At 41.1% G+C, this 27,404-nt stretch overlaps 1 protein-coding gene across 3 annotated transcripts in view; it reads right to left on the bottom strand.

The window, feature by feature from the left end:
- SEC24D (SEC24 homolog D, COPII coat complex component) overlaps window positions 1-24,638 on the bottom strand; it is a 115,703-nt gene extending 91,065 nt beyond the window's left edge. For 2 of the 3 annotated variants that reach the window (XM_039479108.2, XM_074396962.1), the window contains exons 1-6: window positions 24,433-24,638; window positions 22,061-22,219; window positions 13,838-13,967; window positions 7,762-7,910; window positions 5,624-5,899; window positions 5,200-5,330 (exon numbers count right to left, since the gene is read on the bottom strand). In XM_039479108.2, coding sequence (XP_039335042.1) covers window positions 5,200-5,330; window positions 5,624-5,899; window positions 7,762-7,910; window positions 13,838-13,967; window positions 22,061-22,178 — 804 coding nt within the window. In that variant the 5' untranslated portion in view covers window positions 22,179-22,219; window positions 24,433-24,638. The remainder of the gene's footprint in view (window positions 1-5,199; window positions 5,331-5,623; window positions 5,900-7,761; window positions 7,911-13,837; window positions 13,968-22,060; window positions 22,220-24,432) is intronic. The other variant, XM_039479109.2, reaches the window with a different exon arrangement.
- Between the last annotated feature and the right edge of the window lie 2,766 nt (window positions 24,639-27,404).

Here is a 27,404-nt window from a genome sequence, read left to right as displayed (position 1 = left end):
CATGGAGTGGACATTCTAGTATGGAAGACAGGTAATAAGTAAACAAATGTACAAATAACACACCCGGCATCAGGCAGTAATCAGTGCTGTGGATACGGAGTCAAATGGATGGGGTGACAGGGAAACTGAGGATGACCAATGAGGACATTAAAGAAATGAGGACATGAGCTGTGCCTTGCATACACTTAGGGGAAGAGCATCTAAGCAGAATAAATATCAAGTGCAAAGACCTTGAGGTAGGGGCATAGGAGGCAGGTGTTGTTGAGTCAAAGGGTGTGGGGAAGAGTGGTAAGAGACCAAGTCAGAAGTAGGGGTGTGTGGGGGGGAGGGCAGGTGCAGGGGAGCCAGGGGTGGCAAATAATGTAGGGTCCTGCAGACTATTGTAAGAACTTTGGTTTTTAACTAGAGTATTGACTTTCTAAGCCATGACATGATGTGACTTAGAATTCTAATGGATGACTCTGGGCTACTCTGTGCGGACTAAAAGGGTAGGGAGACCAGTTAGGAAGCTCTTAGAAGAACCTAGGTAGGTAGATAGTAAAGGCTTGGAACAGGATGAATAGACAAGGTAGGACCAAGAGAATTAGCAAAAGAACTAAATGTGAGATGTGCAAGAAAGGAAGAATCAGAGATGATTCCTAGGTTTTTGGCCTGAGGAGCTAGAAGAATGGAATTGGATCTGAATTTCAGGAAAAAGGTCTTTACTAGGAATATCTGCATTCTCATTCAAAGCCATGAGAATGAATGGGATTACCTAGAGTGGTGCTTTGCATACTTTAGTGTGCCTAAGAATCATCTGAAGAGCTTGTTGAAATACGGATTCCAGGGTCTTACCCTTAGAGATTCTGATTCCCTAGCTTTGGGCTGAGGCCTGAGAACATGAATTTTTAATAAGCTCCCAGGTGATGCTGATGGTGCTGTCCTGGGAGCACATTCTGAGAAGTGTTGATCTAGAGAGTAAATGTCAATGGAGAAAGGGACAGGTCCAAAGACTAAGCCTTAGGACACTTCTAACACTAGGTGATAGAGAGATAGGGAGATATCAACAAAGGAGACAGGGCCTCCAGTGGGGTAGGCAGAGATGTAACCAAATGGGTGGAATCCCACAAGCCAAATGTAAAAGTTTTGTTTCAAGGAGAACAGAGTACGTAAACAGATGTGTCAAACTGCTGCTGATGTCAAGTCACATGGAAGCGGAGAACAGACCATTAGATTTGGTAACAGGAAGTCATTGGTAACTGGACTAGCACAGTATTGTGGGGTTGTGGTGATAAAATCTAAGCTGGAATAGGATCAGGAGAGAGTGGGAGGAGATGAACTGAAAACAGCAGATATAGGCAACTCTTTGGGAGATTTCTTGCTATAAAAGCAAGCCAAGAGATGGGAGGAAACTGAATCCAGGTTTGGGGAGAGGCCAAGGAAAGCTTCTTCTATTAATGATGGGAGGCATCATTGGATATTTATATTCTGACGAGAGTGATCTAGACAGAGAAAAAATTAAGTTCATTTTCAAAGAGGTGTAGATGATGCAAGAGAAAGGGGATGTGATGGTTAATTTTATGTGTCAACTTGGCTAAGCCATTTTTAGGACAAACACCAGTCAGTCTAGATGGCGCTGTGAAGGTACTGTTAAAGTATTTTTAAGACCTAATTAACATTTAAACAGGCAGACTTTAAAGCAGATTACCTTCCATAATGTGGGTGGGACTTAACTAATCAGCTGACAACCTTAGAAAAAGGCAGGTTCCCTGAGAAAGAGAAAAAGTCTGCCTCCAGATGCCTTTAAACTAGAGCTGCAGTAACAACTCCTCCCTAGGTCTCCAGCCTGCTGTCTTAACTTTCCTATTCCGTTCCCATAACCAAGTAAAACCATTAATTAAAATAAATCTCCCTCCCTCTTTTAAGCCATGAAAGCAATGACTGGCAATATGATTATCAATAAAGACAATAAGAATTGTCAAAATTTAATTTCTAACGTTATAGCAGTAGATAGTATTACAAATCTTCAACTTCAAATTCAAATAAATACAAAGTGACAGATTACAAAAACAGCCAACATTATGCTTCCCTGTATCAATTCTCTTTTCATCGTTGCCTTGCCCCTCCTCCCATCAAGAGGCAAAGTCCATTTTCTTACTCCTTGAATCTGAGGCGGTCTTGTGACTTGCTTTGGCTGAGAGAATGTAGCAGAAGGAGTGATGTACCAGTTCCAAGCCTAAGCCTCAAAAGGCCGTGTGCACTCCTACCTTCCCTCTTGGATGTCTGCCACCCCATGAACAAACCCAGTGTACCCTGCTTGACAACATGGCCTGGTCATCCCCCATCAACAGATGGATACCAAACACAAGATACACAAATGACACAATGATGGGCAGGGCAGTGGCCCTCAGCAAGATATGTCCATGTCCTAATCTCTGAAATCTGTGAATATTACTGATATGGAAGGCAGGCAGGGAAATGCTGGGTGGAGAAAGGCAGTTTCCTGTCTAGGGCTCTACACGCACGGACCTAGGTGAGGACAGGCACTCCTACTTTCACCCAAATGCTGTATTTTTCAAGACCACACTGGCCCACCACACCCTCATCCTGGGCTTATAAAAACCCAAGTACCTAATTACATATTGGGAAAAAAAAAAAAAAAAAAAACCCAAGTACCTAATATGCAGGCACCCAGGCAGCCAGACGTGCAGGGGAGCACATAGGTGGATAAAGATACAAGTGGTTGGACAGCAAGAGGATGTGGAGGGAGCATGCCAGTGTAGAAGCACACTGACAGACACCAGCACACCGGCAGGCCATCCATGGGCGGGCCAAGGTGAAGTTTGGTCAGGGTAGTCAGAGGAGAGCCTGGGCCACTGAGTGGTGGGACTCCAGGGGAAAAATATCTCTCTCTGGCTCCCCCATCTGATGAGTGCTACTTCTACTGAATAAAACCTTGGACTCATTCTCCAAGCCCACATGTAATCCAATTCTTCCAGTACATCAAGGCAAAAACCTGGGATACAGAAATCCCTCTGTCCTTGTGATAAGGAAGGGGTCTAATTGAGCTGGTTAACACAAGTCACCTATAGACGGCAAACTAAAAGAGCACCCTGTAACACATGTCCACCAGGGCTTCAGGAGCTATAAACATCCACCCCTAGACACTGTCATGGGAGCCAGAGCCCCACAGCCTGCCTGTCTGTATGGTCCCCTAGAGGTTTGAGCAGCAGGGCCCTGAAGAAGTCAGCCACATTCTCACTGCACGCCCTTCGAGGGGCACAAGGGAACCTTTCTCATTTCATTACCTCATATGGCAAAAGAATTTTATGATGTTAAGGATCTTGAGAGAAGGAGCTTATCCTGGCCCTGCATGGAATCACATGTATAAGAAAGAGGCAGAGGAATTTTGAGATAAACACTCAGAGAAGAAGATACAAAGAGGAGGAGGACGCGATGTGACCACAGAAGCAGAGACTGGGGTCATATGGTCACAAGCCAAGGAAAACCTGAAGCCACCAGAAGCTGAAAGAGCCTAGGAACAGATTCTCCTCCACAGCCTTCAGAGGCAGCACAGCCCTGCTTAGTGTGCTTTTCATTGCTTATATCAGAACATCTGGAACAGTCATTTGTAAAGAAAAGACATTTATTTCTTATAGTTCTGGAGGCTAAGAAGTCCCAGGTTGATGGGCCACATCTGGTGAGAGCCTTCTTCCAGGTGGAGGCTCTGCAGAATCCTAAAGCGTGACAGCATGACATGGCGAGGGGGCTGAGCCTGGTAGCTCAGGTCTCTCTTCCTCTTATTATAAGGTCACTAGTTCCACTCCTATGATAACCCATTAATCCATTAACCCACTAATACATGAATGGATTAATCTATTCATCAGGGCAGAACCCTCACGACCCAATCATCTCTCAATACTGCCACACTGCAGATTAAGTTTCAACATGCATTTTGGAGAAGACAAATATTCAAACCATAGCACTTACCAACACTTTGATTTTGGACTTTTGGTCCCCAGAACTGTGAGAGAATAAATTTCTGTTGTTTCAAGTCACCTAATTTGTGGTAATTTGTTACAGCAGCCACAGGAAACTAATAACATTATCCTAAACCATCCACACCCCAGCCAAGCCTCCAGCTGACCCCAGATGCATGAGCAAGCCCAGCCCAAACCGGGTGAGCCTAGCCCAAATTAGCAAAACTGTTCAGGGAATCCACTCATGCGTATTAAGATATAGTAGTGCTAAGCTACTGAGCTAATATGGTAGCTTTCCGTGCTCCTTAGTTTATTTCTAACTTCTTCTGCTTATATTTATAGAACCTATTCAAAGACCTAAAATTAACTGTAGCCAATTTCATTATTATTCTGAAAGGATTTTACATCCCAGTGCCACAAGATTGGCAGCTTCCCTGCCCCACTGTCATTGAGCTTTGTTTTATGATTTGCTTCAGCCAAGGGCACATGAGTGGAAGCTTTAAGAGCTGTTGCATGTTTTGGCCAGCTTTCTTTCCTCCCTCTGCCAAAAAATAGCATGTCCTCAGTAGTGGGTGCCTCTTCACTCTGGATTCTGGAATAAGGATGAAGCAGAGCCTGAAGCCAATCTGCGGCCGCTGCAGCCTACGTGTAAACTAAGTGACAAATGCATCTTTGCAGTTGTAAGCAAAGTTGGGGATTGTCGGCTATGCAGAATAACCTTGTAAAGCTGACTAATACAATTATTAAAGAGTAACCCTTCAAAGAAGTCACTTGAGTGAAGAGTTTAGTTCTAACTTTACATAAAACAATTTTATTTTTTAATGTGCAAGATGTAAAATATACTTTCAGTCTCTATGGGTTTCTCTTATTGAAAAGGATCCTTTATCTAAAATAGCATGCTTACATAGGATATAGTCTTATTGTTAATTTCTCATTAGATAGCAAAAGATACTGCCAAAATATGTATATAAACATTATAGACACTGCCAAGTTTATATGACACCAAAAAAAAAAAAAATCTATATAGGCTGCTTTTTCATGGAGACCTTTAGTATGCCCATAACCCAAGCATGGCTTCCCCCATACACACATATAAGGAAGGGAAGCTTTCCCTTTACGTGATGAGTATCTCCTAACTTCTATGGTAATGAATAGGATAAATGCTAACAAACTGAAGAGTTGCTGAGAACAATGAATGCTCCTCTGTGAGTGAAACTGTGAGAGTGAGAAGAGCACTTACTGGGCTAGGGATAGAGTCAGGATCCAGCTTCTTCTGGGGCTGTGGTGGACCAGCCATCTGTGCAGGACCTCCAGGGAAGCCTCCTGGGTAAGAGAGCTGTGCGCCTGCCATCTGGGGGCCAGAGTTGGCTGCTTGGAAAAAAATTTAAAGAGAAATGACTATCATCCCAAATCCGGCATGTAAGATTTGTTGACACTATCATACTGTTCAGTCAATCATGTTGTATTTTTCATCTTATTTAAAAAGGCAGGCTGTCAAGTATGAATGTGGTTTCCCCATTTCTTTGCTCTTGCCACACTCTTCAAAAACTACCGTTTCTTAAAAGTAAGTGATAGAGACCTAGGAACATGCGAACAAAGTTCATTTTCAGTGAAGGGTTTCCCTGGGTAATCCAAAGCCTTCCCCTGAACCCTGCCTGCCTTACCCTGTTGTGGAGGATAACCAGCACCCAGGGTCTGGCCTGGAAGAGGCGGGGGCTGGTACTGGGCGTTTGGAGGAGGAGGTCTAGCGGGCCCATCTGGCCTGTACATTGATGGAGGCAAAGGTGAAGCACCAGGACCATTGAGTGTGGTGGGTGGTGGTGGAAGAACCTGAGATCCAGGCTGCAAAATGGACGGCTGTGGAGGTCGTGGAGGAGTCTGGAATGATGTGGCTGACAGAGGGCCAGGGGGTCCCTGGCTTGGAGGAGCCATGCCTGAACCTGTGTGAGAAAGAAAACCAGCCTTCTTAAATACCGCATTTCTCAACTCTCTGACTTTGGCAAAGTACATGACAGAGATGCTTGCTTTTCTGACATAAAGCTAGAGGACACCCTTACAACCGCATGTTCTCACTCATAGGCGGGTGCTGAACAATGAAAACACATGGACACAGGGAGGGGAGCATCACACATTGGGGTCTGCTCGGGGGAAATAGGGGAGGGACAGCTGTGGGGGGAATTGGGGAGAGACAGAATGGGGAGAAATGCCAGATACAGGTGAAGAGGAGGAAGGCAGCAAACCACACTGCCATGTGTGTACCTATGCAACAATCTTGCATGTTCTTCACGTGTACCCCAAAACCTAAAATGCAAAAAAAAAAAAAAAAATCCAAAAAAAAGAAAAAAAAATCCATATTTGGGTTTTTTGCCAGAAATTGAAATCTTCATTCAGAAAATAGAACAAATGCTAGTTTATACAATGGGATTATTTTTTTAAGATAGGGTCTTGCTCTGTCACTAAGGCTGAAGTGCAATGGCAAGATAATGGATCACTGTAGCCTTAACATCCTAGACAAAGTGATCCTCCCACCTCAGCCTCCCAAGTAATTGAGACTACAAGAGCACACCACCACACCAAGTTCTTTTGTTCTTTTCTCTTCCTTTATATATATATATACAGAGAGAGAGAGAGAGAGAGAGAGAGAGAGAGAGAGAGAGAGAAAGAAAGAATGTCATGATATTGCTTAGGCTGGTCTCAAACTCCTGGGCTCTAGCAATACTTCCTCCTTGGCCTCCCAAAGTGCTGGGATTACAGGTGTGAGCCACCAGGCCTGGCCAGGAAAATTTTTAAAAGGTAAAATCAATATTTGTAATTTAAGTGAGGGAATTCATAGAATAAATTTTAACTCAGTTGTGTAATTACATAATATATGAAATAATTAAAGCATCTGTATCTGGTACAAAATCCAGAAAATTATATAAAAATTTCATTACATAATAAGCATTACTCAGGTAAATTATACATTCAATAAATTATTTGCATCCTGTGTGTGACTTGACCAAACAAATTTCAGAATTAGGTTGAAATAACCAGAGAGGAGGGAAGGGTCAATAACATGCTCTCTAATCATACTGGAAACCGCTGTAAAACCAGATTGTCTTCCTTTCTCTGATCATGGGAAATTGAGTTGCTTCTTTGGAGACTTTTCCATTTTAAAATTGGTAAAAGACAGAAAATACTCTGAGGGGTTTTAATGATACTTCAAAAAACTAATTTTAAGTAACATGGAAACATTCTTCATCTAGATAAATGGCTGACTGTGCTGTCATTACACTGGATATTTCCATGACTTCTGGATATACAGCATTTTTATTGATGTAAATCTCAATACTGTGACTCTTTCCTCTCCTGTTCTTTTCTTTTCTGCTTCACAACATCTGAGCTTCCATTCTTTCCATGATCTAAACACATAATTAAAATGTACTGTGAAACAATGAGTACTATATTTCTGATTTTGAGTCCCCATCATACACAATACACGGTTAAACTTATCTTTATTTTATTTACTAAAATAATTTCACTGTTCTAATGTTTATTTGTTAAGTCAGCATATTTTATTTCATTGTTTGATCATTGAATGGACGGTATTCTGAGGGTCCTTCAATTATCTTGAAATAAGTGGCAGCATGATCAAGAAAACAACTATAGCAAAACACAATATAGACGCTTTATATTAAAATGTCCAAATACTACTTCAATACAGTATGCCCTGGTCCTGTCTATTTTAAAAATGAAGAAAACCTCCCATTAAAAATAACCAGGACACAAGGCAGTCAATAAACACTAATAATAAAACTATTACCATAGCTGTTGATTTGCATAGCACTGAGCTGGCTGCCCAGCTGGGTGACAGATGAAGTGGACATAGAATTTGGATAAGATGATTGCGCAGAGGATTGGTATGGTGCATACGAGGATGCCACATTGTTGACAGGTGGAGGGCCTGAAAATCTGAGAAAAACAGGATGTTAATATCATAGCATCTCAAGCAAATGACATACAACAATATTAACAGCTTATAAAACTAAATAAGCCTGTCTAGTGGGCCTAGGAAAATGACCGATATTATATACTCAATCTTTAATCAAGCTTGATGTGAGCTCAATATGTTCATGCAGCATCATCTTATATTTATGCTCACATGCTGAACATGACAAGAAAGAAAAAAAATTCTAATGTGAGCATAAAACCAGTTCTGGAAATCAATTTGGGAAACTAAGCCCACCACAGCCTTATCTATACTAAAGTTAATGATCAATAGAACGAAAATCAAGAAAACAATATAGCCAGTAGCAGTGGCTCATGTCTATAATTCTAGCACTTTGGGAAGCTGAAGTGGGAGGACAACCTGAGCCCAGGAATTCAAGACCAGCCTGGGCAACATAGTGAGATCCTGTCTCTACAGAATAAAAAAATAAATAAATAATTAGCCAGGAGTGGTGGCACTATTTGGGTGGTTGAGGTGAGAGGATCACTTGAGCCCAGTAGGTCAAGGCTACAGTGAGCCGAGACCGTGCCACTGCACTCTAGCCTGGGCAACAGAGCCAGACCCTGTCTTAAAGAAAAAGAAAAATCTAAAAGTTATGTCATGCTTTACCTTTGATCTAGCTTGAACTTGTTAGATGTTTATTTTTTCTTGTTCTGCATTAAACAATGACCACTATCTGGAACTAGTATGGTTAGTCTGCCAAATGAGATTAAAGCCTGCCTGAGAGTCACATTATAAATTCTTATAAATTTCAAATTTTAAATAAAATTAAATTTTCCCAAATGGTATACTCTGATTTCAATTTCTCTAACTGTAAACCAGAAACTATTTTCCTATGGTCCATGTCTTGCCTTCTGCCTCCTACTGCCATTGAGAGGTTAGAAGCACGGCCTGAGGGAGGCCGCTGCTTGCCTGAAGTCCTACAATTTATTTGTGACAACACCAGGACCAGCATTTTTCCAGGTCTTCAGTGAGTACAACTTTTTTTTTCATGAATGTTAATATTTTTAAAATATGCAATTCTGTGAATCTTTTTTTTTTTAACAACACAGAAAATACAGGTAGGACAAAATATATTTTAAACAGGAGTTATACACAAGCAGCTTCAAGTATTTTTTTTTTTTTTTGAGACGGCGTTTCACTCTTGTTACCCAGGCTGGAGTGCAATGGCGCGATCTCGGCTCACCGCAACCTCCGCCTCCTGGGTTCAGGCAATTCTCCTTCCTCAGCCTCCTGAGTAGCTGGGATTACAGGCACACGCTAATGGGGATTACCATGCCCAGCTAATTTTTTGTATTTTTAGTAGAGACAGGGTTTCACCACATTGACCAGGATGGTCTCGATCTGTTGACCTCGTGATCCACCCACCTCGGCCTCCCAAAGTGCTGGGATTACAGGCTTGAGCCACTGCGCTCGCAGCCTCAAACGTAACAAAGGTTAAGGATTTGAACTAGAGAATGAGAGACCATATAACCATCAGCCACTACTTTCAACCCATAAGTGCCTACTTATCATTCAGTGCCTAATATATACCCTGGGGATTAGGTTTCAGAAATTCACAAATAAATTATTTGTTTCTGACCAACTTAAATATCGTGAGTCCTAACTAGATTTGGTTTCTAAACACAATTATTACCAATTTAAAAATAAAATAGTATTAAATGGCTAACAAAAACTCTCACATAAATGAGAAAAAAGAGATGAAAGAACATCTTAAACACACAAATTAGTTTAACATTCAATTTTATTACTTTGTACAAAGTCACATAGCATGTCGTACAAAGCTGGGTCCTCCTGTCCTCGTGTAGAAATAGTGTATGCCTATAGGTAAGCCACTTAATCTCTGTAGCTCTCAGCTTTCAGATTCTAAAAATGAGCAGTGAAAAGGAAAGATCCTCTTTTTCTTTCTTTTTTTTTTTTTTTGCTATAAATATAATGTAGTTAAAATTAAGAACCATACAGAGTTAAATAAATACTTCTCATGTTGACTGCCTTTATTTAACATGGCTCTGGACTGAAAAACATTCAATTATATATTTTAATTTACAGTTTGATTGAATGTCAATTATATATTTTAATTTACTGTTTCAGTGAATGTCAGAGAAGGGCAGATTCACCATCAGAAAGAAGTCTATGAAGAATTACCACCAGATGATTAACAAAACATGAAAATTTAGCCTCGATTTAATCCTAATCCTCTGTAGAGTTGGCTCAGTTTTCTGTGCCCTGTTCAACTTCAAACACTCCCTATTTTCAAGTTTGCAACAAACTGCTCAAGAAATGAGATGTATGCTGAAGTTTTTATGTGGAGATAAGATGACAAATTTTTAAAGATTTGATTGAAACAAAATCTGAATTTTGAATACCTACCCCACAGATAGAAAAAATAAAAGTTCCACCAAATTCTAGCATCATTTTGTACATTAAATAAAACTGAAGAAAAAAACAACTACTTCTCTTATTTGTATTGTTTCTTGCTTCAACTTTTGTTAAAACCAATTTCTTAGTAGACTCACACATATTAGCTTCAATTTGGGAAGATGGGTCCCCTGTTCCCTCTAATTCACTATTTCTTCATCAGAATACATCACTTAAAATTGATTGATTAAATTTTTCCTTATAATTAAAAAAATTGATTTTTAGGTTGCAGATTTTATTTAATATCCTACCCAGTAGTAACTCTATATACATAACTTTAGTACTGCTTGAAAGTTTAAGACATTTATTCTTCCTCAGTCAAATCAAAACAACAAATAACTTGGTATGCTTTTTAAATTTTATAAAACATTATCTTTAAAAAAGCAGTATTTTTAAAATAAAAATTTTACATGTTAAATTCAAATCAACATAGTAACTCATTTATATTTCGGGTTTTATTTGATAATTTAGATATAGTAAAATTAAAATATTTCTTTTATTGATATGCTAAGTACAAATGACACAGATGAAATGCTAGAATCCACAAAGAAAAGTCATATGCCAATTTTGCTCTTTGATGGCCTCTGCCATCATCAGACTGGTGTGATTCACCTGCACAATCATGGTGCACTTTACCCTTGCATTGCACTACATTCACAGAAGCATGTCCCATGAGGGCAAGGTAGCATGGTAACCAGGAAGGCTTAGCCTGAAATATTATAATTTTCCCTGAGTTTTTCAGTTTTTAACCCTAATTCTACTTCAATCCAGTATGCAAGTTGTAGCAAGTGAATAGTAGAAGAGAGGGAGAAAAATCTGTCAGTACTTCCCTAGGAATCACCATAAAAGCAGATTCTTAAAAGCTGTCATAAGATTCTTGAGCTGTCCTAAGTAATTAGAATTGAGTTCTAGCGACAGACAAGCTATAAACAGTGGACTTTTCAGATCCAATGGAAATGATATTGACAACTGTTAAAATGTTGAGTCCATGGGCACTGTGCACTGTGTAAGGTACTCTGCATGCATTAATCATTAAAATCCTCACAACCACATATATTGTTGTTACAACTGTCATGAGCAAACCAAGGCACAGAGAGGTTAGGTAATTATCTAGCTAGTAACTGTTGGGCCAACATTAGCAAATGTGTCCTGACCCTAGAGTCCTCTGCCCTTCATTGGGCCAGACCCTGTTCTGAGCTCACAATCACAAAGTTAGGGCCTGTTTGATGGCAAAGTCCATGGTTTACGTATTCCTAAGCAACCTGATCAAGTGAAATAAATGGCTATAAACCAGAAAGATCAATCAATTCCAGGCTAATACCAGTGACCAAAACATTTTTCTAAACTTGAAACCAGCTGTTCAATCTTTGTATTTCTTTCTTTTTTTCTTTTTTTTTTTTTGCCTTGAGACAGGGTCTCTCTGGGGTCAAGCAATCTTCCTACCTCAGCCTCTCAAGTAGCTGGTACTGCAGGTGCATGCTACCATGCTTGGCTAATTTTTGAATTTTTTTGTAGAGATGGAGTCTCATGAAGTTGCCTAGGCTGGTCTCAAACTCCTGGGCTCAAGCAATCCTCTCACATCAGCCTCCCAAAGTGCTGGGGTTACAGACATGAGCCACCACACCCAGCAACAATGAATTTGTCCAGGTCTTCTCTCCTTTACTTCTGGGCTGAGAATTCTATATTCTCATTTTACAAATGAGCCTGTGAGTCACCACACCTGGCAACAATGAATTTTTCCAGGTCTTCTCCCCTTTACTTCTGGACTGAGAATTCTATATTCTCATTTTACAAATGAGCCTGTGAGTCACCACACCTGGCAACAATGAATTTTTCCAGGTTTTCTTCCCTTTACTTCTGGACTGAGAATTCTATATTCTCATTTTACAAGTGAGGAAAATGAGAATGGACATGGCCAAGAAACTGCACCAGTGTCCACAGTTAGTAAACTGCTTGAACCAGAGGAGGCATCTTGGTTCTCCATCTTTTTCCTCTTCCTATCTTGCCTTTTTATTACTCTTTTGAGACTCAAGGCAGTAGGGTCAGGTCCTGAGTAAGGCCCTTTGACTTCTTGCTCCAAGCTTAAACAACAGTCACACTCAAACCAAACCTAACCCATCCCCTGTTTCTTGCATGACCTACCCTCTGCATCCCAGAGCTACCATTTCAACTGGCAAATGTTATCATGACGAACAAGAGCCAGCAAGTGCCAAACTCACAAAGGCCTTATAGGTGAATTAACCTGAAGACAAAAAATCCCAGAGGGAGTTTTCCTATTATGGACTACAGGCTTTGTGAAAGGCCAAGACTAAAAGGCTTTACCATTAGCAGGGTCTAGAGTCATAACTAGGGGTTACTGCCCACCCGCCTCCAAACCTAGCTACCTGGGAAGGAACATGAGAAATGAAGCCTGCGGGTAATCCTTGGAAAAACTCCAAAACAAACACTGCCTGCGGCTTGGCACTGGTTTGGCACTGGTTCTCAGCAGCTACACCTCACAGGACAAACAATAATGGGATTTCTAACAGGGAAGGTGTGATACTTGCTTCTTTCCCAGGGACTGGTCCCTAGTGGGCTGCAGGCTCTAAATATTTCATACAGCTTGAAATATCCAGGCCTGCTTCCAACTTTTCCCTTCCTCAATTGATTATAAACACAAACACAAGATTTGTTTCCTGTGTTGTTTTTACTATAGCTCTGCCTTTTGAGAATCCCCACTGGCATCTGTGTGCCTTCCACATCGAACTCGTAGACTTTACCATTGGCGACAATCCGATTTAATTTTAAAATATTTATTAAGCGCCCATTGGCACTGAGCTCACTTTTGCGAAGGATTCAAGAAAATAGAATGATTTAAAATTTTATTCAAGAATATAGTCCAGGACATCTAAAGGAATTAGAAATTAATATAAAATTCTAAAATAAACTGACTATAACTCAGAACTAAAATGTATGGTATTAACACAAGTAATTTTTGATATGCTTTAAAATGCCTAATATTATTTTTTTCTCCATAACTTTTCTTATCTTTTTGAGACAGGGTCTTACTCTGTTGCCCAGGCTGGAGTGCAATGGCACAATCATAGCTCACTGCAGCCTTGACTTCCTGGGCTTATAACATCCTCTCACCTCAGCCTCTCCAGTAGCTAGGACTACAAGCGTGCACCACCAGGACAGCTAATTTTTTCTATTTTTGTAGAGACGTGGTCTCACTATGTTGCCTAGGCTGGTCTCAAGCTATCTACCCAACTCTACCTCTCAAAGTGCTGGGATTATAGGTGTGAACCACTGTGCCAGGCCACAACTTTTCTTAAGGCTTTGTTTCCTAGGGCAATTATCTAGTATATTCTTTCAGGGATGTAGACATTATCAAAAGGTCAAACTTTCAACCAATAAACATACAACCTTGAAGGTATTTCTGAAATCATTGTGGGAGAATATACAGACAAAGGTTGGAATCTACCTAGCTCACCTTTGCGGAGGGTGACCAGCGGCATGAGCTCCATTCTGGCCAAACTGATGGGGTCCAGGAGGTGGAGGACCTGGAGGCAATATCGCTCCAGTGGCAGTGGCCCCCAAAGGCCCTGCTGGCTTTGTCATACCTGCAACAGAGGGGCATGAATTTAGAAGTGTATTAAAGTACAAAGAGAGATGAGGCAAAGGCATTAGGTTGAAAATGCAAACTAGGTGGAGGAGGAGGGAAACAAATGGATTAGAGCAAAATCTCTTTCAAGCTTAACCGTCACCTACAGACCTGTCAATACCAGGCTCTGGCATGAGTATCTGACTATCAAAATGATGAAAGAGCAGAAAAGAAGGAAATCACTTTATCACTAAACAGAAACCAAAACAGAAAAAATAACTTTGCATATAACAGAGGGACCTTGATAAAGCACATTATCACACAAAGAATACTTGAACATGTAATGAAAAATGGCAGTTAGATATCAGAAAATAAATCTGAAAAAAGCGGGAAGGGTCATGGTACAGCATTCTAACTGTAACTATATGGTAGCATGGGACAGACCACTAGAAATGCCTTTGAGTTAGAGCACAACAAAAGCAGATGGGGGTAGGGTCTATTTTTCTTAAAATCCTGAGCATATCCTTCAGAGCTTAATAATTTTTCCAGGATCCTAAATGGCTGGATGATAAACAGCTGAGGGACTGCTCACTCTGAGTCAGACTTATCATGCTTGCTCAGACAAAATATGGGTCTACATGCAATTAATGGATGCTTCTGGGAATGACGGTGTTTTCACTTATTAGCAGCTCTTCTCAAATAGAGACCTTAAAGACTTCTCTTTGGAACTGTCTTCAGACATTTTTCTTTTCTTCTTGAGAAATTGCAATAGAGGAGAAAAATCACTGGGCTTGGGTTAGAGTAGTTCAAGGCCTCACATAGTTACTTAGTTGTATGACCCTGGGCAAGAAGCTTATGTTTAAGGACCTCAGTTTTCTCCTTGAAAAATGAAAGGCTTAGACTAGATTACCTGAGACCTCTTCTAGCTTCTAGAAAGAAGAAAAGAGAAAAGAAAAAAAGAGAAAAACTTCAATTCTTCTATCTGCTCTCTCTACTTGACTGTTTTCACTCATTCAATGTACTTTTGATGGTACCCTGCTCTCTGGCAAGGTCATCGATGACCACCTAGCTGCCTGCTGTGCACTCCTCCCTTTGGCTTCATCATGGTATTTCACACTAATATTTCCTTTCTTTTGTTACATTCCTCTTTAAAGTTTATTCCCTCAGATAGAAAGGAACTGGCCGACGACCTGCAGTCACCCAGGAGGAGTTTCTTATATTGTCACCATGACTGCTTTCGAGAGAATGCTTTCAGATGTTTGGGTAATCTAAAACGACAAGTATCTAGAAGTACCAATCTTCATGAATAATATTGAAACTTTTACAAGGTTTCTTCTCTTAAAATAGGATTCCTTTAACTAAGGACATTTTTATATTAATTCTACATAGTTTTGCCTAGCACATTTATATACTACCATTTCAATAAATATTGTTCTAACATCACATTTTAATACAAAGTTCTAAACCCCAAACCCAGCAAAGTTAGAAAAACATGAGACCTGCAGTTACAGACAGGTTTGAATTTGTGACTCTGACAAGATACTCTGTTTTTCAGAGTCTCAGCTTGTCATCCCATGTCATGGTAATAATATCCCCTAGCTCCAAGGATTGTTTTGAGAATTAAATAAAGCAATGGATATGACAGTATTCAGAACAGTTGATTCGTCTCTCCTGGCCACAGCCCTTGCTCTCCTTTTGCAAGCATTTTTATTCTACTACAGCATATGCACCATAATTACAAGCACATTTGTATTTTCATCTTAAAAACATTATTTTGGACAAAAGTAGGCAATTCACAACAGTAGCATTAATATATTTTCAATTTAAATAATTACATATACTATAAGAAATCAACATAGTCTTTTTGTTTTTTTCCTTTTTTTAAATTTGCCTCACAGCTCTCCCCCAAAATGGTCTCCATTTTTTAGAAAATAAGTAGAATAATAGCAATTTTCATGAACAACCCCTGTAAACCTGTCTAGAGAATTTTTTAAAAAACAGCTATAATATGTGCAAGCAGAACGTTATACATCAGTCTTACTATACTCTCTTTTTTATATGGGAATCAACTCTACAGTAATGATTCAAATCATTCTGTGGCATTCTTAAATCATTCTCATTATTATTCAACATACATTTAAGGTGATTTTGAGGCAGAGATAAGAGACAACCATGTAAACAAATAATGACAATGTTTTGTGATGACTGTTAGAATACGCAGAGAGACTACTCAACTCTTCCTGGGGGAATCCAGAAGGGTTCAAAGAAGAAGGACTGCTTGAGCTGAATCTTCAAGGACAAGCAGAAGCTTTCTTAGTATAGAAGACAAGATAAGGGATTCCAGTTAGAAGGCAAAGCTTGAGCAAAGACATGAGAGAGGATGGCACAATCAGGACAGGGAAAGGGCTTGGTCTGGAGAGGCTGGGAGGGGAAAGTAGCCAGAGTGGAGGCCATCCAGGTTGGCTGGGGTGAGACTTCAAAGTCCTGTATGACACTTGCACTCCACCCTCAGGGCAAAGGGAAGTCAGTATCATTGATATCTGCAAAGTCATGGTCTTCCCCCAGCCACGTTATTGGCATTTTCAAAAGTACTCAAACACAAAGAGAATCAGGTTCTTTATAGAACAGTATGAGAATTTTAACAGAAAAGGCACACTGTGCAGTGACAACGAACTAACTGTACTTAGACACGCCTCACCAAAAAAAATCTAAGATAACAAATTGGTCCCTAACAGGGTGGCAGATCCTATAGACCAGTTAACTCAACAATTCCAATCCCTTTCTGACTTGTCTTTCTATTAATATTAATATATAGTTTTGAGGTGGAAAAGTGAAGATTGCCTTACAATTTGTTTTGCCATGTGCTCTAAATTAAGCAAAGCAGCACACCTCTGGGAGGCTCTGGCAAGCCTGGTGGCAGAGACAGTTCTTCTGGGAGAGAAAGGTGGTGACTTCTAGTGGAATGGTCCTGCATGGGACTGTTATCTTCATGGACCACATACTCCTAAGTCTGGTTCTCTGCCTTTTTCTGATGTTTTGTTTGCTTCCTAATACCTTTTAACAAATCCCTTTCCACTAGAGGGGATAGTTAACAACAAAGGAACACTGACCAAAACCACATCACAGAAAAGCATGTTTTGAATTTGGTTCTGGACCTGACAAACTAAAACCAAAATTACAAGCCATTTGTTGGGGGGAAAATGTTTATCTAAAATAAACAAAGATAAGCTCCATATTATATCGGTAGTATTGTAATGGCTATGGTTCCTGAAGCACCATGCTGGGTGGTGCACCTACATAAGCTGTTAGGAGCCCTATCACTACCCCACTACCCCTGTCCTAGAATACTTCTTGACTCTCAGTCTCCAGACCAGCGTCCTCAAACAAAGGTGATTTTGTCCCTAAAAGGACATTTGGCAATGTCTGGGACATGTTTGGTTGCCACAACTCCCAGGTGGGAGGACATACGACTGGCATCCAGTGGATGTGCTGTGTAGCTTTCTAAAACAAACATACATTGCATTGTGACCCTTCCCAGATTAAATAACTTAAGTGCTACTCTACTGCCCTTACAATAAAGTCTAAGTTCCTTAAAATGGTCCCACATTCCCCTGCCAGTGGCATCTCTTACCGTTCCCATGCCATACCCCAGCCATGCCAAATGTCTTGCAGGTCCTGAAAAGTACCGCCTTCTAATCCCAACAAACTGATTCCTGACCTGGCCAATTCTCATTCATGTTTCAGGGCATTCCCTCAGGGAAGGAGCCCTTTCACCCTAAGTCTTGTTTAGGTGACCCTGACTCATGCTTCCATACCACCCTCTACTTCCTTTACGATAGTATTTCTGCCCAAAATTGTCATTGTTAATTTATTTCATGCGTTTTTCACTAGCTAAGTAAACACTATGAGGACTGAGATTAGGCTTATTTTATTCAATGCCATATTACCAGAAGTATTTTGTTCACTAAATAAATAGGTTAAAATTTGTGGTTGGGTGCAGTGGCTCACAACTGCAATTTCAGCATTTGGGGAGGCCAAGGCAGGAGAATGGCTTAAGGCCAGGAGATCAAGACAACCCTGGGCAACATAGTGAGACCTCATCTCTACAAAAAATTTTTAAAATTAGCTAGGCATGGTGGGGCACACCTATACTCACAGCCACTTGGGAAGCTGGGGCAGGAGGATAATTTGAGCCCAGGAGGTCAAGGCTGCAGTGAGCTATAATCGCTTCACCACAATCTAACCTGAGCAACAGGGCAAGACACTGCCTCTTTAAAAATAAGTGTTAGTATACAGCACTAGCTTTACAAAAACACCATGAATAGGCATAAATGGAGATATGATAATGTAAGCAACACAAAGCAAGAGTTTGAACTGGCCAGAACTACAGTGGAATAGATACTTCAAAAAACTACAACGAGGTTGCTTGTGTCTGTCAGAAGACCAATAAGAGAGTCGCTAAAAGGCTAGCCAAGAAGACACATGAAGACTGAAGATGAAGGTATCTAAGGTTATTCAGCAGAATATAATCAGAGAAGTAAGAGCTGGGGTAATTTAGAGAAAGCCTTAAATAATTAATCACCAGAACACCTTAATATGCACAGAAAGGTAAATTTGCAGAGAGTATAACAGCCTGATTATTCATCTGATATTTAACATCCATTAAATAAGGAGAAAGCAGTTTAAATTAAAGCATGAAAAATTAAATACAACAAAGACAGCTTTTAAAACACTGGTAAGGCCAGGTGCCAAGGCTAACGCCTATAATCCCAGCACTTTTCGAAGCCAAGGGGAGAGGATCACTTGACCTGAGGAGTTCAAGACCAGCCTGGGAAACCTAGGGAGACTCCATCTCTACCAGCTACTTGGAAGCTAGGCCACAGAGCAAAACTCTGTCTCAAATAAATAAATTAAACATTGGTAAATATTTAATCAAATCAAATATTTGCAAATATTTGATTAAATTACTGGTAAATGCCAGAGTGTTTTGCTAATGAGTGCTACAGCTTGTCATTCACTTCACTCACTGAGTAAACATTTATAATTAGCTCAATTTAACCACTCTACGGTGTATACATATTTCAAAACATGTTATACATGATAATATATATGTAGATATAATTTTTTATTTGTCAATTAAAAAATTTAATTTTAAACAGTCATGAGTGCTTTCTGTGCTCCAGGAACATCTATTATAGGTACGTCTATTATAACACAATATGGTAAATAGTATAGAGGCCTGCAAAAGTATTAGGAGAACACAAAAGGAGAATTCAAATTAGATTTGCATGCTATAAAAAATCCCTCTGGCTCGGAAGTGATGGTTTGGAAAAAGGCAGTATTGGAGAGATCATCTTAGTAATCCAGGTGAGAGATGGATGGACTGAACAAAAGGAGTGATAGGAGAATGGAAAGGAGAAAGCAGGGAGGAAAGCTGTTTACAATCACCCCAAAAAGATCTGGGTGACCAACTGCATTGGAGGAGGTAAAAAAGAGGGAGAGGTTTTTTGCTTGTTTGTTTGAGAGAGTCTCACTGTGTTCCCCAGGCTGGCTAGAGTGCAGTGGCATGCTCTTGGCTCACTGCAACATCCATCTTCCTGGTTTAAGTGATTCTCATACCTGCCTCAGCCTCCCAAGTACCTGAGATTACAGGTGGAAGCCACCACACTAGCTAATTTTTTTTTTTTTTAATTTTTAAATCTTTTTAGTAGAGACTGGGTTTCACCATGTTGGCCAGACTGGTCTCAAACTCTGGGCCTCAAGTGATCCACCTGTCTTGGCCTCCCAAAGTGCCGGGATTACAGGTGTGAGCCACTATACCTCACCAAGTTTTTGTTGTTGTTGTTTTCTTTTTTTTTTTTCTTCTTTTTTCTTTTTTGGTTTAAGTTTCTGGTGTGGATCACCAAACAAATGATGCTAATGAGTGAGATTTGAAATGCCTGAAAACATGGGCTTCCATGATGAATATGGAATTGTTTTGGGCATGGTGATTGTGATATGCCTTAACAAAGGTGGACAACTGGAAATATGGGTCTAGAGCAAGCTCTTCTAACCCACGGTCCACATGTGGCCCAGGACAGCTTTGAATGTGGCCCAGGACAGCTTTGAATGTGGCCCAACACAAATATGTAAACTTTCTTAAAACATGAGATTTTTTTGGACTTTTTTTTTTCTCATCAGCTATTGTTAGTGTATTTTATGTGTGGCCCATGACAATTATTCTCCCAATATGGCCCAGGAAAGCCAAAAGGCTGGATACCCTTGGCCTAGAGCTTAGGAGAGACATCTGGGCTGCAGAAATAGATCCAAGAGACAAGCACTTTCTGGGAATGATCCAGCTTAGGGAAAAATCTACAGAGTGGAAGAACAGTGGTGAAGATGGAACACGAAGGGAGAAATAGCAACAATTAAAGGTCATGTAGAAAAACTTCAAAAGAGATGTCCAGAAAGCAGCCAAAAAAAAAAAAAAAAAAAAAAAAAAATGAGCACAATGGCTCATGCCTGTGATTCCAGCAGTTTGGGAGGTGGAGGCGTAGGCGTAGGCAGAGGCGAGTGGATCACTTGAGGTCAGGAGTTCAAGAATGGCCTGGCCAACTTGGTGAAACCTCGTCTCTACTTAAAATAGAAAAATTACCCAGGTGTGGTGGTGGGCACCTGCAATCCCAGTTATTCAGGAGTCTGAGGCAGGAGAATCACTAGAACCCGGGAGGCGGAGGTTGCAGTGAGCTGAGATTGCACCACTGCACCCCAGCCTGGGCACAGAGAGAGACTCCCTGTCAAAAGCAACAACGAAAGGATAGTGTCATTGAAACCAAAGGAGCAAAGAGTTGTGTAAAAATGAGAGCAGTAAACAGTGTCAAATACAAAAGAGGACAGACGGCACCAGGTCTGCATTGAGAATTAAGACACTGATAGTCTTGGTAAGAGAAGTGGAAGTGTGGATGGGGTGGCAAGCTATGGAGAGTAAACTATGCAGGGAAGGAGAGGCAAAGGTGGAGATCGCCGAGCATAGTGAGTACTTTCTCAAGAAGATGCCTGTGAAAAGAGAAGGTTGAATAATAATGAGTGCTATACTTAGGTGTGAATGCAGTTTGTTTTTTGCCTTCTTGAGAGATCTGGGTATGAATCCTGGCACTAGTACTTGTTATCTGTGACCTTAGACAAGTCACATGACACCATGATACCAGACATTCAACTTCCCTAGCAGCAAAAATACCTTACTGCATAGCATTGTATGAGTGTTAATTAAGATGATACAAAAAAAGCTTTTAGGACCAGATTTCAATACATCCTAAGCACCCAAAATAGAATAATTTATAATTATCATTATAAATACATGCTGAGGAGGAATGAACCACCAGATAGAAACTGGAGGGGTTAATGGTTTCTACAGGATCCAGAAAGGCAAGATTATAAATGTTCTGGAAAGGACTGTCCTGAACAAGAAGAGGGATGCTTCATCTGGACATCTTTAAAATTTAGGGAAGAATAAATCATAACAGCGACTTTCCACAGAAAATTCACAAACTCAGAGCATCTTCTGCAGAATACTGTGGGTGCCTGCTAACATCAAGCCCCACCACAGGGAGTCCTCACCCCTTACTGACTCTGCACTATATACATGCTACCTAGCACAGCCTGGATCCCAGATATCTGAGTTAGTTCCAATGAGCCCTGAGAGCTACTCATTGATTTACACATGGTCCATTTGTACAAAGAATTATCCTCACATATAACTGATGTACAAATTTATCTAGGACCAATCCTAGCTAAGAATACATAAATTTAAATCATTTATAAATTTAATTCATTTTGTATTCAATGTTGCAATAGCCTTACATCACTAATTAACAGCAAGAACAAGTCTCACAGTAAAAATAAAACAAGAAGTGTTTTAGTCTATATTATAAAAACAAAGTTGTATTCCATGCAATAACCAAACTAGTGATGTAGAGCTCTGCTATGAGAGCCTTTTCCAAATGATCCTGTAATCTAAGCCATTTCATTATATAATGATCATTCAGTGCATTCAAATCTCCTCCTTCAGAACATCTTATGTCTCTGAGCCTGAGAACTGAATAATCACCTACAAGTCAAAATAACACACTTTACCTGTTGGAGATGCTGTGTGTGATGGATCCCCATAGTGCCCATAATGAGGTGGAGAAAGGCCTATTCCAGGCTGAGGCTGAGAATATGGGGGTGTAGCCACATACCCTTGTTGACTCATTATGAAAATATCATTCCAAAGGATAATCCTACAAAAGAACTCTGCAACAGAGAAACAAAAAACATGTTACCAAGAGAGTTTTAGTCACTTAATGCTATTAAAAATATAAACAATGTTAATACATGTTTATGATTGTTTGAGGAAAAGTACAATTATCAGGTACACGAGAAACCTTTGTATTATACAATAGAATATATATCATTATCCCCTTAAAAGGGCCTAATCATACCTCTCTGAAACTCAGTAAATCACTTCAATAATTCTGGGCAAATTCTCAAGCATGAGACCTGAATCACAACTGTCAAACACTTTTTTATTGGAAGCCTGAAGCATTTCAGATAGTCTTTCCTAAGTGTTCCTACAATTCTGTGCTTTGGTTTCCATGGTCACATTTCAGCAGAAAGCACACCATGCCATTCAATTGACTGACCACCATAACTGCCAGCAGTCTGCAATCAGACCTTTTATGACTTACCTCTTTTTAGTGCTCCTCTAATTAGTCATTTTAATCTGGTCATCAGGACAAAGAAAAATCACAGTCCAACAAACATGTCAAAAGATAAAGTTGATAATGGGCCTATTTTATGAGTCATAATTTGAACAAGCCAGGTAGTCACTATAACCACTTGAGTGTTTTCGGTGGTTTTTCAAAGGCGACATCATTTTTTTTTTTTTCTAATTTAAATGATATCACATCTCTAAGAACACAGGCACCTATATTTAAGGGACTAAGGGAAAAAAGTGTAATTCTGTAAATGTGTAGGCACACACATCACAAATATAACAGACTCATCTTGATCCTTTTATTTTCATCTTGATTCTACTCAGAACCCAAATTTGCTTTAAATTTTCCATTTTTCCTGGTTTTCACAAAATAAGAGCTATTTCATAGGACATTTTTAAGAAAATAAAGTAAGATAGAAAATGCTCTGAATCCTGGCAAGAGAGGTATGTTTTCATTCTATATCTGTCATACTTAACTGTGTGACATAGAATGAGCTGAAGAACCTCTCTGAGCCTCAGTTCTTTCTTTTAGAAAATGAAGCCTTTAGGAGCCTTTCCAGATTTCCACTAATTCTACAATTCCTCTCCAGTTTATTTGTCCTATATAGGCATATTTTTCCTTTTGTTCTTTTATCTGCTGCAATTTAAGATAACAGATCAGTGATACCTGCTAAGACTTAGAATCCGTCTATATTCAAGAAATGACATTTCAAATTTAAAATCTGTGATTTGATTTTATTTCCATATTAAACTATACGTTTCCAAAATTAAAGCAATCATGCAAAAACATTATGATATCACTTCCTTCTCCTGGGAAGGGGAGAACTGAAAAAGAGGGCAGAGGCAGGCAAAGGCCTTCTGGTCCACTTGGTTCTTGACAACTCTTTTTCCCTCCTCCCACTTAGCAGAGAGAGACGTGGCAGCCTGAGCTTTGGTCAGACTCATCCAACCAAGCGCATTTAGGAAGTCGGCACGAACCCACCCACCTAAGTAGCAGCCTGTTGCTGAGTGACAGAAAAGAGAGGCAAAGACGGTCACTGCAAAGAATAGGAAGCAGCCAGGTCCCTCTAAACTGGTCCTGAGAGGAATCGGCTTCCTCACGCAACCCAGTTTGCCACGTCAAACTTCCTCACACAGCACCAAGTCAAAGAAACCTGACTCAGCTTCCAGCGGCGACATGGCAGAAGGCCACTTGGCATGAGCAGGCCTAGGATCAAAATCTGGGGAGCCCAAACCCCAGAACGGCCCCCTGGCCCACTGTCACCCAGCAACTCTAGCCAAGGTGCGCTTCCAACCCCGGAACAAGTTCAGATACAGCCAGATCAGTTTCACTATTCGGATGTCCCGAAGCTACAAGATACAGTTGCCATTTTTATCATGAATATTTCCAACAGTCCCTTCCTTCGAAAAAGGAAATTAAGTTGATACGGAGACGAGAAAACCACTGGCAATGACACTGGAATGGTGGCCACTGAGGACCCTAACCAGGCGGTTCCAGCATCCCAAGGCAAAAGGTGGGGGCGGGTAAAACATGCCCACGCCCACCTCCTTCTCCCCCATCCCGTCCGCCCCACTATTAAACTGCATTGAAAGGCCGAAGGAACAAAGAATGAGGTGTCCTCCCGCCGCCCCAGCCTCAGGTGAACACCCGGCCTCCCGCCGCGTCCCCGGGCCGGGCGCCGCGCCCCGCTCCGCCGTGCCTGGGCAGGGGCCGTCCCGCCTGAGCGCGTCGGCGGGCGCCAGGCTCTACCTGCTCCCACTCCCGCGCCCCGCAGGCTTCCGAGCGCTGGCGGCTCTGCGCCGAGTGCCGGCGACCCGGCTCACGCTGCGGCCGTTCCCCTCGCCGCGCCTCTTCCCCGGCCGGCGTCCCCGCAGCCCGGTCTCACGCTCGGAGTTGCAGCTGGGCTGTGAACTGCCACGTCAAACCCTCTCCCGGCCGCGCGCCCCCGGCGCCAGGCTTGGACCCGCCGCCGCGCTCCCGCCTGCGCACGCGCACAGCCGCTGGCGGAGCGGGAAGGGGCGGGGCGAGGAGGGGCGGGGCGGGGCGAGGAGGGGAGGGGCGGGGCCGCCGGGCCGGGGCAGCGAGGAGCCGAGCGACCGCCTCCTTTTCGCTTTTTGCCTTTTTCCGTTTTTTTTTGTTTTTTGTTTCTCTTTTTCTCGTCTTTCCTTTCCCCTCCCCCGACAGGTCGAACACTTGAACGTCGTGGCTAAATCAGAACCGTATTTTCTCTGCGCAGCCCGGCAGGAAGGAGGGGAGCGCGTTCATTCATTCTTCCATCAACAGGTTGCAGTTTCAGCTCTTCGTTCATTACGTATTACTTAAATAAGGAATAGTTCAGGCACGGCACTGCAGTGACTTACAGGAAAATACACGATCTGGACCTAGAGGAAATTACTGTTTAAACGCGAATCTGGCACGTGTACATGCACATTTGATGACGTACCCGTGCGAGACACTACAGAGGAAGGAACGCCCAAGGCAGCCTGGCAACGTGTAGCGCGGAGGGGCGGGGGAGTGCGGAGGATGTCCCAAAGGAAAAGTGTGGGAAGTGGGGTTTCCATTGACATCGCGGTTGCCAGCGTTCTATCCACTCCTTAGTCCTCATGTTCCTCGTTTGTGAACTAGGACGACTGCTCCCAGCCCCTAACAGGATCTCTGCATGTAAAAGCACTCAGCGTTTATAGCTCACTGTCTTGTGAGAAACCGTTCAGAAATAAAGGCAACGTATATGATATATGGAGTTTACCTCTCTAATCTCACCCTAAAATCAGGAGCATTTAGCTGGTTTACCATCATCTCTCACTGCTAAATAGAAAGACATTCAGCCACACCCAGGTTTGGTGTAGCTACCACTTTGCTCAAACTTACAAAGTAAAAACCAGCCTTGTGCTGTTGTTTTTTAACATGTCCTTTCTTTTGGGCCACAAGAAACCTATTTGACGAATACCTTTACTGATGAACTGCCTACGTAAAAACGTACATGGGGTTGTTGCTACTCCTGAGATGCTACATTTAGCCGTAAAGATTTATGGTCCCTTTTTCCCACTCTTATAAGTTTTTAAGGCACGTGGCCAGGGTGGCTCACACCTGTCATCTCAGCACTTTGGGAGGCCAAGGGAGGAGGATTGCTTGAGGCCAGGAGGCAGTGAGCTATGATCACACCACTGCATTTCAGCCTGGAGAACAGAGTGTGAGACCCTGTCCCAAGAAAAAGTAGACAATATTTTAAGGTGTGATATCCTGCCTACATCCAGCTTGAACACTGGTCGAGTTCGAAAAACCACATTGAAAATTTTGTTTCAAACTCTTTCTTATATTCTCAATGTGATGAAAATGTCTGGTGGAAGTTTAGGAAGTTTTGGCCAGTGTTGAAGCAGTACAGATTGTAAGAGTAGTGAAAGAAGTTGTCATATCACAGCTGCATAACAAGGAGAGAGTGAAGCTATGATGCAAGGATAGAAGAGAGTAAAGTCAGTCACACCATGTGATGACCTGCTTGACTTGGTACCCCTGTAAAACCACTACATTTGAATTGTAAGTACATCCTCACTTCCTGCTCAGGTACCAAACTTGTCTGAGACTAGGACAATTTGTGATTTCAATCTAAAATGGTTTTTAATTCCTAAATGTTAAAGCAAGAAGAGACTTTAGAGATATAAGTATTCAACTCAACATTCAGTGAGAACTGAATTCCATTTAATCATCTAATGGATTAATAGGTTTATTGAGAAAATTTTAATGACTTACTAGTCATTTACAGCTGGTTAGAAATCATGCCTTCCAATTCCAAAGCTCTCTTCACCTATGCTTTTTACCTTTTGGTACTCTGATTTGCTGTTCTCTTTTAACTGGTTCTGCCTTTTTCTCCTGTGACTGCCTTATATTCAAGTTCTGAAATAACTAAGTATAACTGACTGCATAGTTCCACCAACAATTGGAGTTACCTATCACAAATCTCTTTTTTTAAATGAAATGGGCTTCTGGTTTGCATTTTGCTTTCTTGTCCTGTCCCCAAGTGCCCATGCCTTAGGTGACTAACTCCTAACTTTGTTCATGTGATTGGGTCCCTGGCCTTCATGAGCTGTGAGGGTGGGCCTGGAGTCTCGGCCTTCCTTGATCTGACCCATCCTGTTGCCACCTGAGCTTAGCCTCTGAACATAGCCTTAGTTCCATATGTAATTAACTTAGTTTCCCAGGTAACCATATCTATTTGAAAGGTGAGGTCACAAGGACCACAAAATGCCCATATACTGGGGTTCTATGTTCTAATTTAAAAAGGGAAGAAAGCAGAGAGTCATCTATGCTTAAGACTATATAGAAAGAGAAGGAATTTCCTAACAATGCTTCAGATTTCTTCTAACTGGCAACCTTTTGAAGGTTATGATGCACTAAGCGTTTACGTAACTTACAAAATTTGGACATTTCTGATTCCAAAGCTGAAAACAGTTTGAAAAAGCTTTATTAAAAAAAAAAAATTGAGGTGGCCAAATCTGGAGTATTTTAAATACCTGGAAATGTAGTAAATAAGATCAAGTTAAATGGGGGTGATAGGAATGATACATGGTAAGGTAGGCCAAGTAGCAACTAATAATTGTAATGATAGAGTTCAAGTAATACCAAGGTGCTTCTAGAATTACTTTTTGAATATCTCGAATATCATGCTCTAAATATACTGTATCACATACAGCTTCAACCACAAAATGGGCAGTGGGACATCACAC

The sequence above is a fragment of the Saimiri boliviensis genome, chromosome 3 (genome assembly GCF_048565385.1).
Source record: "Saimiri boliviensis isolate mSaiBol1 chromosome 3, mSaiBol1.pri, whole genome shotgun sequence".
NCBI classification, from domain to species: Eukaryota; Metazoa; Chordata; class Mammalia; order Primates; family Cebidae; genus Saimiri; species Saimiri boliviensis.
The sequence above is the reverse complement of the archived record's forward strand: the minus strand, read 5'-3'. Positions and strand labels throughout refer to the sequence as shown.